The sequence below is a fragment of the Diplotaxodon limnothrissa genome, linkage group LG2 (assembly GCF_057381915.1).
Source record: "Diplotaxodon limnothrissa isolate DT_005_m linkage group LG2, D_limnothrissa_male_GT1.1, whole genome shotgun sequence".
Lineage (NCBI taxonomy): Eukaryota > Metazoa > Chordata > Actinopteri > Cichliformes > Cichlidae > Diplotaxodon > Diplotaxodon limnothrissa.
In genome coordinates this window covers 37,116,550-37,128,123 of record NC_140597.1, presented here as the reverse complement: position 1 = coordinate 37,128,123, position 11,574 = coordinate 37,116,550, and the positions used below count along the sequence as shown (strand labels likewise).

General features: G+C 39.6%; 1 protein-coding gene across 2 annotated transcripts in view; it reads left to right on the top strand.

The window, feature by feature from the left end:
• Positions 1 to 7: 7 nt before the first annotated feature.
• The window catches only part of cenpi (centromere protein I), a 17,967-nt gene continuing 6,400 nt past the window's right edge, over positions 8 to 11,574 (top strand). For both annotated transcript variants that reach the window (XM_085372961.1, XM_085372952.1), the window contains exons 1-14: positions 8 to 170; positions 3,333 to 3,470; positions 3,957 to 4,075; positions 4,628 to 4,735; positions 4,915 to 4,963; positions 5,106 to 5,152; positions 5,379 to 5,468; positions 5,556 to 5,684; positions 6,018 to 6,161; positions 8,539 to 8,659; positions 8,927 to 9,021; positions 9,169 to 9,286; positions 9,535 to 9,599; positions 9,777 to 9,886. In XM_085372961.1, the coding sequence (XP_085229087.1) occupies positions 8 to 170; positions 3,333 to 3,470; positions 3,957 to 4,075; positions 4,628 to 4,735; positions 4,915 to 4,963; positions 5,106 to 5,152; positions 5,379 to 5,468; positions 5,556 to 5,684; positions 6,018 to 6,161; positions 8,539 to 8,659; positions 8,927 to 9,021; positions 9,169 to 9,286; positions 9,535 to 9,599; positions 9,777 to 9,886 (1,496 nt within the window). The remainder of the gene's footprint in view (positions 171 to 3,332; positions 3,471 to 3,956; positions 4,076 to 4,627; positions 4,736 to 4,914; positions 4,964 to 5,105; positions 5,153 to 5,378; positions 5,469 to 5,555; positions 5,685 to 6,017; positions 6,162 to 8,538; positions 8,660 to 8,926; positions 9,022 to 9,168; positions 9,287 to 9,534; positions 9,600 to 9,776; positions 9,887 to 11,574) is intronic.

Below are 11,574 nucleotides of genomic sequence, written 5' to 3'. Positions count from 1 at the left end.
TGTAGAGATGGCAGCAACGCAAAATCTGTCGGATTCAGACCAATCGTCTGTAAGCGACCAATCTGCGTCCAGTCGGAGCGGTAACAGAAGTATAAGAGTTGCAGAAAAGGAGAGGAGGAAGAACGAGGCGGAGGACCCGTTTGTTTTAGCTCTGAAATACTTCTCTGACGGTACGTCTAAATATAAACCTCCGCCCAACAACAGGCTGTGGCGTTACTGTTACTAACTATACAGTGTTTAACCTCAGCAGAAAACAGATGGAGAAAATCCAACGAGGCCTGAAAAAAAAAAGTGTATGATTTCGTTACTTTTGTATTTAATGTGGCGTGTAACGCAGCTAGCTAGCATACGCCTCCCCTGTATTAGCATTGGGACCCCGGGGAAGCCAAAATATCAGCGTCTTTGGCTATTAGGTAACAGGCATTGTGTCGTGCCAAAACACAAAGGGGTCAGCAAGCTCGCTTAAACCTCTCACTTGATTGCATGGATATTCTTTTAAAACAAGAAAGAATGAGGAAAATACTCTAATACGTCTGTGGGACTCGTATTATCTCGAAGCTCTACTTCAAGCAATTTTAAGTCAGTCATAGTCGTTGTGAGCTAAACAAATTAAAATATGTATTTCACTGGATTTGATTAAAGTCTCTACTCATCACCCAAAGTTTGTTACTGTATGTTTTGCAGTAATATAATCTAATCTTTTATTTTGAAAAAACGTCTTCCCACTTCCCCTAAGCAGGTTTTGGTTCGGTGTAGTTATGCCATATTTAGAAGTTAATTGACTGCTGCTCATGTCAATGAAGATGGCCTTGATGTTTATATGTGGTGCACATATAGTTCTTTATTAGGGTACGCGTGTTGTCTAATCAGGTAATACAGCTCTGGAATATTTTCCACTTTTATGAATCTCCTGCAGTTCAGTTTTTAAGGAGGTTGCCAGAAAGCTGATTGTTTTACTTACTGGGATCACAGTGGGCTTTGGAATTCTGCATATTTTAAAGCGCTTCTAATATTTTATGTTAACATATGTAAAAGGGAGCATTTGGAGTAGAGCTTTAGGATTTTGAAGCGACTTGGATTCATCCTGAAATCATGGACGAAAAGTTGATACATGACCTGAGAGGTTTCGCTGAATTGAGATGGAAAAATAGTCACTCTTACTATCCATCTCATCCAATCATTTCCTTAACAACTTGCCCCTTTCCGTGTCATAGCTGACAGCGAGTGAGTCACAACTGTATCACAGGGCTATTATTCTTACATTCTCAGTGAAAACATAGATTAATTTGTTCTAAAAGATTTATGTGGTTAAACCAACCATCCATCGGGGCATCTATCGATTTATCGTCTGCTTACCCAATTCATTGTCACGGGGCCTGAAGCCTATCCCTGGTGTCATAAGGTGACAGGTGTGGTACACCCTGGACAGACCACCAGTTTGCTACAGGGTTAATGCATTAAATCAATAACCCAGACAAATATAGTAGATTGATAGCTTTCTTTTGAACTAAGTATTTCAAAATCTGTTGACTTATGTGGAGGATTTCCTTCAAATAGGTGGTTAGAAGAGTCTTATAGTAATTTTAAACAACCTAAGATGTAAATATTCAACTAAAATATCACTTGCAGCCAATGGAGTGGTGATGTAACTTGTAGTTACTGACGGGTAATCATCATTATTTTTAAACAGACCTAGTATTAAGCCAGCATTGAAAACACAAACATTCCAGTATTTACATGAACAGGAAAGTATAGACCTACGGCAGTCACAAGTAACTTTAACTGGGTAAAAAGGCTTTCAACACACTACATTATGCTTTACTACATGTCAGAAATTTGATTAACTTCATCATTTTTAATAATTGAGCACAACCTTTATTATAGTCTTTTAGCCGATTAGACATTAGTGTAGCATTTCTTAACCAGAAAGAATATGTGGAGCTGCAGTTCTTTCCAGTACAAGTGGATTTCCCATGATTTGGTTTTTGCATGACTTTGAACATTTGTGGTGCATGACAACAGGACTGAAAAACTGTGTTGTATTGAATTTTGAACCATCTCATGTGATTTTCAAGAGTCTTTATATTTCTTTAATTGTGCTCTTTTGACTCTTTGCTTTATTTTTCCCTCCAGAAATTAGTATCTCTCATAAATATTTAGATATGAGTTAATTATTCATCCAGGATTCTCTTCCATATCTTCACCATCTGTGTTCTTATTCTTGTTATTTTATGTTAGTTCTATTTAGTGCTAGTGATGAAGTGGTTAAAGGCACTGTTAGTGATGCATTCCTGAATTACTTGCCTACAGTGACCCTGGTTCCTGCAACTTATTAAACATCTTAAAAGGCATTGGATGCATTAATTAATTAACTTGGCATAAAAGGATTCAAGGATGAAATGATTCAAGAGACTGACATCACTTGGATGTTTTATTTTAGATCATTTTAGTTGTTTTTGTCTTCACATTTTTAATGTATTTTTTGTTATTTTCTTGAAAATGCAGAAAAAGGAATGTACCACACACCTTCTGATTAAATACTTTAGCATGTAAGCAATAAAGCATCAAACATTGTCTAGCATCAGCCAACTAATTTGTTATTACTTTTAACTAATCTGACAAATATTTTCACCCTGGAGCTGTGTTGTATCTAAATAACCCCCAATGTCCTTGTAACCAGGAAAAGTCTAAATTATTTCTGTGATTTGACTCTAGATGACAGCAGCGCTGTGGTGTGTTTTTGTTATTCTTAATGAGAAGCCAGCAAATGCGTGAATATTTGATGATGGATTTAACACTGAGCTAAATTGCGAAAACAGACAGTTTTTATGTCGCAGTGAGTAAACATGTAATAAACTGTTTTTCTGGGGGGTCTGATGAAGCAAACTGTTTATATCAGCTCATACCCTGTCATCCGATATCAAAGTTGCTGACTTATTCTAGTGTGTGAAACTGTTTTGTTTATGTTTTTGTTTTGTTTTGTTTGCTTCTCAGCTCATTAACACATTCCATTTTAAGGCCCTGCAAGTCACTTCTTTACATAAAACTGTTTACATCCATCTATCCATTCTCTTCCGCTGGTCCTTATGAGGGTAGGCTGGAGCCTATCCCAGCTACCATAGGGCGAGAGGCAGGGTACACCCTGGACAGATTGACAGTCTGTCGCATGGCTAACGCATCGAGACGGACAACCTTTCATACTCACATTCATACTTATGGGCAATTTAGAATCATGTCTTTCCTGAAGTCTTTTAGGAAATATCAGTGTAAGTGTTTTTTCCATTTATATAAATGTACACACTTTAATACAATGTCACCTCTCCTCCGTGTAGTTGAAGCAGGGACTCCTGTTCTGGGGAATGATGAGCTGGAGAAGAACCTGGTGCAAGTGGAAAAGGTGGCCTATAGTCAGGGACTTCCCCCAGAAGCAGTTTCTATTATGCTGGAGTTTGCCATGAGCCTCCGTATGGGTAAGACTGTCTTTGCATCAGCCTCAAACTGGGTAAATTGGGGAATTTCCAGCAGGGAGGATGGGCTTGTGTAACAGAATTATAGAGAGCAGGAGTCTGTCAGATTGAGGACCTAGCAAATGTACTTTTGGTTACACTTTTCACACTTAACTGAAGACACACTTAATTGAAAACAACAATTCACCAAGCCTGCCAGTCTTTGTACTGTCAATAGAAAAAGAGAGCATAAGCACAACAGATCTATTGTAGTCTTCCACAATGTAATATTGTGAAGGTTAATTGAAAAGATCTATATAGTAATATAATATTAATTGTATAGTTTATAAAGAATTATTATTTCTAATCGATGTGATGTGAGTTTCATTCTTTTAATTGTACAGTCATTTGGACAGTGTGAAAAAATGTGTGGTAATGTCTTTGATATTACGTCGTTCTGCACTCTTTAAGGCTTCTTTTGATAAATTTTGCTCTGAATTTTCTGTGCAGGGACTTCTCCATGTGTCCGGGTGCTCAAGTGTCTGATTCCTGCCTCTGTGGTGCCACAGGAGGCTGTTGTTCGAGCAGTGGTTTGGCTCAGCGTTGGCAAGATGCCCATCAGCACTCAAGTAAGTGCACGTAAAATATTTGCACTAAAGGAAATATTATAACTTCCAATCCTTCTTTAGGGATTCAGTTAACTTTTGGGGCAGTAAAACTTTGTTTGATGTGCCTAAAGCTTCTTCTCATTTTCTGTTCATTAATTATTGTCTGGAGGAATATTTGTCCAGGGAACGCGTGAGTCTGGCTGTGTTGCAGCTCTGTTTGAGCTCCAGTCGTGTCTGTTTAGTATAATGATTGTAAATCCACCAAGTCCAACTTTTCAGCTCTGCCACACTAAAATTAGCACAAGGTATATTTTGGGATTCCAAAGAGCAGCTGAAAAGCGCAGGAAGTGAGATGTAGGAGCAGTTAAGAGATACCAGCCAATTTTCAAAATAAAATGCAACTCAGGCTCAAATACTCCACTTCTGAAGTTCTTCTGGTGTGTTTTGAAGTTCAGACTTGTTTAGTTTTATGCCTTGTTTATTCCTGGGGTCACACTGAAGACATAATTTCATTGTTCTATTTGATAAGAGTGTGACATTAACGACCATCAAACTTACTTCTCTTCCATGCAGGTTCTTTTCATAAAGTGGGTATTGACTGTATTTGATATGATTGATGCAAAGGACCAGCTACGAGCAATTTATGGCTTCATCTTCAACTTTGTCACAGATGAAAATCTGGTAAGTGCTGGCGATCTTTATAATAATGGGTTGAAATGACTGTTTAGACAAATCCGATGGCATTTACACATGTCAGGCACGCTTTTCACTAAGCTGGACTGTGTTTTTAACAGCTGGCAAGATAAATAGTTATGTTTTAAAGGTGTGAATTGATTAATCATGTTGTCAAAATTTTTCAGTGTCCTTTCATCTGCCATCTCTTGTACCTTTTGACCCGAAAGGAAAGCGGTAAGCCAAATACTTTTATCCTTGAAATCAGATCCCTATACTATGAAAATACTATTCTCCCTTTTTTCAGTTTACTTCTTTGTTTCACCTTTTTCCTCATCACTTTTCTGAGGTTTTTTAACATCTCATTTTGTCGCGGTAGTGCGAGTCTTCAGAGTCAGGAAGCTACTGGAACTACAATCTAAACTGGTAAGCATCCTGCAGTTTTGATGTCGTCATTAATCAAGTGAATTTCATTATTTCCTTCCTCAGTGTGAGAATCATTTTGGAATTTAATTGCAGAAATGCAACGGCACAATTTTCCCATAAACAGTTACCCTCCAGTTGCCCATGTCGCGCATCTCATTATGAAAGAAACAAAAAATGTGATGCAGAGTACAAAGATGGGACTGATTGTTTATTGTTTTCTTCTCAGGGAAGACAGCCTTTCCTCCTGCACCTACTGTCACTTTACAAAGTGTTTTGCCCTGAACTGGTGACACTCTCCATTCCATCACGGATGAAGGTTTGTACCTAAAACATACTTGCTCTTAGAATACGACCATTCTCTGGAAAACAAAGCAAACATGGTGGTTTTCATCTTTTGTTGCAGAGTGGGTTTAGGAACCACATTTCTCCCTGGCAATCAGCATTGATTGCTGTCCAGAAGAGGAACGGTTTGCAAGGCGCTTCCAGCATGAGTCTGGTCACAAACAAGGATAAAACCAACCCAAGAAAAAGGGTATGCATCTTTTAATTGGGTTTGTAGCCAACCGTCAGCTACTGCTGCTGCCTGACAGTACCTTCCCAGCTTTTCATTTGTTGGAGGTTCACATTAGTGTGTACTTTATTTGTGCCAGCAAAAAAAATTGGCATATTTTCATTCAGATGTACACTGCAGATCATTTTCTTGATTACTTTGTACATTTTCTTGTGCTGCCTGATGCTTTTTTCCCTTCCGTTCATTATCATTGTGTTTTGAACTGTTAGTCAAAGGAGATACATAATTATTTGTATTCAAGCAGTTTATCATGATTTTAACTCCTTTGCTTTTTACTTTCTGCTTCTTTCTTAGAAACACTGCCACCTGGAATTTCCTGCTTTGATTCCTGCACTGAACAAAGAAGCTCAGTCTGAGCAGTCCTCCAGCAGAAGGATGGTCCCACTGGTGGAGCTCCACTCTTTTGCTCAGCTGTTGGAAAATATGCATCGTATAGAGGTAATTTCTCCTGTGATAAATCTCAGAGTTCTGCATCTGTCAAGTGCCGACACTGGGGAGGCATCTTGATCTTTCGCTGTGTTGCTTCCTCTTATCTAGTTCAATTTTACAGATCAGCTGTAAATCATTTCAGCAACAGAATATAATGTATTCTAGTTGGCCACTGAAGTGTCCCAGTAAATCAGATGCAGCAGGAAAATGAGAATCCCTTCTTCCTAACTACCAAGAAACACCAGCAGTGATGACAGCTGTCAAAGGAACACTGCGGTCTCAGGATGGACTAATAGTGAAGCAAAAGACAAATCTATGATCTAAACTACTAACATGGAATTAAGAGAAAAGAGAATATATAATGAAAATTACTTTTTCACTTTTAGAACAAGTACACTGGCTACTTGAATGGATGGCAAGAACTTGTGGCTTAAACGGGTTTTATACGTTTTGTGTCTGCTTGGGTCCCTATCATGTAAATTTCGTCATTGAAGAGTGAGTGCAAGGAACTCACCTGTGGAGAACTGATATTATAACTCGTCAACTATGCATGCGCCCAGGCAGCAAGTTTAAAGTGGACTTGGACGAAGTAAAACAGGAGAGAATACTCTGTCGTGAGGACTCCAGCTGTCTGTGGCTTTAAACAGGCTTTTTCATAAGGAATATATATGTAAAGATGCAGCATCTCATACTGAGCCCCCACAGCAGGTTCACAAGAAAGGCAAAAGAGAAGGAGAAGTCCTTTTAAGGGGTCTCATAACAGGCGTATAACAAAAATACCAACTTCCTCAGGTGACTACTTACATTACAGAAGTTTTTTTTTGTATTAGGAATTTTCTTTTATGTTTAAATATGCAAACTGGGCATTGCCAGTTAAATTATGCGTGTAAATTGGCAAGAAATCCCGATCTTGGATCAAATCACATTTAAGTCACCAGTTCAGCAGGCTTTGAGTGACTCAGTAAAAACTTTGGGCGCATAGATATCAAATTGGAAAGTTTGGATATGCTACTGAAGTGAGGATTTTTGGATCAGAGTACAAGTATTTATAGAATGTTATACAATTATAATGTACTAGTAAAATAAATTCTTTACTTAAACATACACTTGAAGCGTCACCATTTGATTACATACACAAAATCCAACATTATTACTTTGCTTAAACAGCAGAGAAAGTGCAGTAAAAATATCTAAATGTGTATTTTGGGCTTTTATTTTCACAAGTGGGAAAGAAGACATGTTATTGATGCAAAATGGCACAACACCTCAAGTCTGACTGGTCCATAAGAATTTTTTTCCCTTTAGTAGCTGTGTTTAAATTGTGATATATCCTCTGGGCCACAGGGTGGCGCTGTGTTACTGTTGTATTTGTATGAGTTTATTGTGCTTGGCCATTAAAAACTTTGACCTAGAGAAACCACAGCGTAAGTGGCCTGTGGCTGTTTATTATATTAGAGCACAAACTGACTTCATGAGCAGAGTGCTTGTCATTTGTTTTTTAAACAGGCTGTTGCTTTTTTATTTTTACAGATATCATCAGCGTGTTATTTGTCCTTTATGAGTAATGAAAGCAAGGGATGTTAGTGGAGATGTATCCGAGTAATGCATTGGACAAAGTTGCAAAGCAAATGGTCATTTAGAGAGGCCTCTCCATAAATGTCTATTTGCCCTGCAGATTCAGTGACCTGATAAACCAATGTAAGTCATTTTAAAAGGATTGCAGGGTTTTATGCGTCATGCTACATAAATTCACCTCTTTCACTGCCCACAAATAAAACGTGGACAATAAGGCTTGGAGGGGCGTTGGTGCCAAATGTGTTTATGGCAGGGAGAGTGGTGCTTTGCCACGTGTTAGGAAAGACAGATGAGTACAATCAATTTCCCTCATAAAACTATTCGGTTACGGCATTGACAAAGGATCATTGATTATTTCCCTCACGGCCGGCGTTCTTGTTGTCAAAAGCAGAATGGTGCTTTTTCAGTTTAACGATACAGTTGCTCCATAATTACTGAAGAGCTGAGTTGTGTCCATTTACAGTCTGTCTTTCTCTCATTCTAATTCGTGTATTAAATTGACAAAGTCCCCATATTGAGAGGCAGCTGTTCAGCCACAATAAGGGACTGTATAAACTATCCAGTGTGGTGGAAGAAGTGTCCCAGTACTGCCATTATGGGGATTACCAGATACCGAGGAACTGGCTTAAAATTAGATTGGTGGCCAACCCTGTGATAAGGACACGATCATCTGTTGGTTCTTACACTCTTATTTATTTCAGCTTCTGTGTTTGTTTATTTGTTTTTTGCTTCTGTGTACCTGTTGTCTTTATGTGTCTTTCTGGTTATTTTAGTTTCTTAATCATAATTTTGCTTTATGTGTTTCCACCAGCTGCCTGCTCAGATGGGCTCGCTGCTGGGTTCCAGTCTGGCGCTGCAGTACCTGGACTGTGTGCAGGATGAGTCTGCCCTCCTTCGCCTCAATTTCTGGTTAGGCTACGCTTTTCACGAAGGTAAGTCGGGAATGCACACTACACACTACATAACTGCTGTGACATGTTCTTTCTAGAAGTTAGAGGAAAAGCAGAGCTGACCTTGAGCTGAACCCCAACATAACTTTGTTGCCATGTTAAAGGGATTCTTTTACAGAAGGGTTTAAAGACATATGAGAATATGTCTCCGTGTGAAGATGCAGTGCATCTGAAATCTCCTGCTGTCCTCTTTGTAGTGCTCTGAATTTTTCACGCAGTAAATACCCTTTTTGACTGTATTTTTTAAAGAGTTTTTATTCTGTGGCGATGGAGGACCCAGTCAGACTTCAGAAGAAGCTCTCCAGTTTTTGAACAAGTTGCTGTCTGCACAGCACTTTCTGCAGGTGAGCCCCTGATAGCGACGTCCACAGCTCACTGACATCGTCATTATTTCTGATGCTCATTAACCTGGCGCCACACGCGTACCTGATACGTGCTGTGTACCAACGCTGAGCCAAAGATTTATTTCACATCATAATTTTCTCCAACAGGAGGGCTTTTCCAGTTCAGAGGTTTTCCTCTATAAATTTCTGAATGTTTGGGACGGCTCACTACTCCGTCCGCAGATCCTCGGCCTGCTGAGCAACATTCCGGTTGTTCCAAGTTCCCGTGAGTGTTACCTCCACAGATCACTGCTTTCTATGACCGTCTTTCTTCACAGCTCAATTTTCTCTCCTTATGTCTGTCAACGTACACTTACATAACACAGGTTTTCTCTCTGATCTTGTCGTGCACTTGAATAAAATCACAGTCATGTTCTCATCTTAGCAAGCTGTCATTTTGTCCTTTATGTAGGGAACTGTAACGCATTGAATTGTACGTCAGGTACAATAGTGACCTTTTGTCTCCCCCTTCAGAGATCAGAAGGCTTCTGTTTGAGCCTCTCATGCAGCTTTTCTTCACATCCTCGCTGTTTTTCAAGGTAGGCTTTTCTTTCGCAGACACAAACAGATCAAACTTGCTCCCATTACTGTTCAAAGTTATTAGGGAAAAAAAATGCAGTAGTGAAAAACAGCGCAACAAAGCCCTTGAGTAGTTCAGTGTTTAACATGCTGCATAATTGGTTCTTTTTCTCTCTTTCGTGTTTGTATCTCTGCAGTGTGGACTGATGGAGTGTCTTAACAATATGCTGTTGAAGTGGTTGACCTGGCACTCCATTTATGCTCTGGAAGACGACCTGGACATCAGCCTCAACAGCCACACGTCCATGTGAGTTTCACATCTGTTCAGTTATATTTAGTTCCATGTATATAGCGTGTTTTCTGAGCAATAGTCACTTCAAGGGAAGTAAACCTGGATGATTTAGCAATCTGACGTTAGCATGCAGTAGAAAGTAGGGAGGAAGACAGAGTCCTGCAGCAGAATCGGGCTCAGGGAGGGACAGCCACTTGATTTATTCCAAAATCTGAGATATGTTGAATAGAAAATCCAAAAAACCGTGAAGACCCCAATAAATGGAAATCTAATACGATTCCCTAAGGAGAGCATTGTGGTATGCAGAGGTAAAAATCCTCCCTGGTTTCAGATATTATAGAACGTGTTCAGCTGCATAACCAGTAGGGCTGCCACGATTTGTCGACTAGTCACGATTACGTCGACTATCAAAATCGTCGACGACTGATTTAATAGTCGACGTGTCGTTTGAAGCTTTGTAAGATCGCAAAAGACGCAGGAATAATAGCAGGATTTAAGAGTGTAATAACGGACTGAAACAGAAGATGGCAGCACAGCATGTACAAGGATGCCAGCTGCCGTTAAACCCCGAAGAAGAAGTAAGCGATGCAGAGGTCACGATCCATTAATTATCAACATCCATTTAACACATCCTCAGTCATTTGGATGACCTCTGCATCAGCTGATGGAGGAAACAAACAGTGTGTTGATTCAGACAGCAGACATCAGTAATGACAAATTCCCTACGCAAGTGAAATGGACACCTTCCAACAGCGAGTGGTTCATTACTCAAGCCAGATAAACATTCCTGTGCAGTAACATGTGCAGGACTACTCCCCTTTTCAATCACTAGTTCAACCCTTCCACATTTCTTCTTACCTTGGAGATAAATGTCCCTGAAAAATCCTGAATCCAGGTACAGTCACACTGTGGTCGGGGATGTATGAGTGTGTCAGTGCCTCGCTGCAACACTCCATGAAGCACATCAAACTCCACTCTCTGTGTTCCCCCGTGGGGCTCAGTCAGCTCACCGCGCTCATCCATAGTACTGTCCAAACACCTCACATTCTCCACGATAATCGCTGGAACAGCTCCTGCTCTGAGACCCCGTTGTTTTCTCCGTAGCTTCTCCAGGATTACAGGCTTTGCTCGTGGAAGTAAAAACTGTCAGCACGACCAACAGCTGAAGACAAGGCAGAGGAAAATACAAACACCAGGAACAGCAAACAGAACAAAACACAAACTACAGGAGAGTGCAGACAGAAGTTAATGGCTTACAATAGTGAGAAATTCGTAGAGGAAAGAAAAGAGAGGTATCGAAACAAAACACTCAGTACATCATGGGAGGTTCCGCCTGAGCCTGTAGGAGTATAAGCAGTGGATGGTTCGGTTTAAACCATAACTATAGGCTTTATCAGAAAGGAAAGTTCGAAATTATTAAGAGGTCTTTAAAATATGATGATGTAATTTGATCATTCAAGGCTTTGTATGTAAATGATTTTGAATGTAATCCTAGATTTGGAAAGCCTTTAGAACAACCTGATGATATGGAATTATAGATTTTCAGCCTAGAAGTTAAAAAAAAAAAATCCATGATATAGTTTTTCACTGTTGCTTTGAGATGGGATTTTTTGAATATTGGTAGAACTGTAAAGAGAAAGAAGCCAGACCTCAAGCTTAAGTTTATTAGGGAGTGAATGACACATCCTGCAGGCCAAGTAATG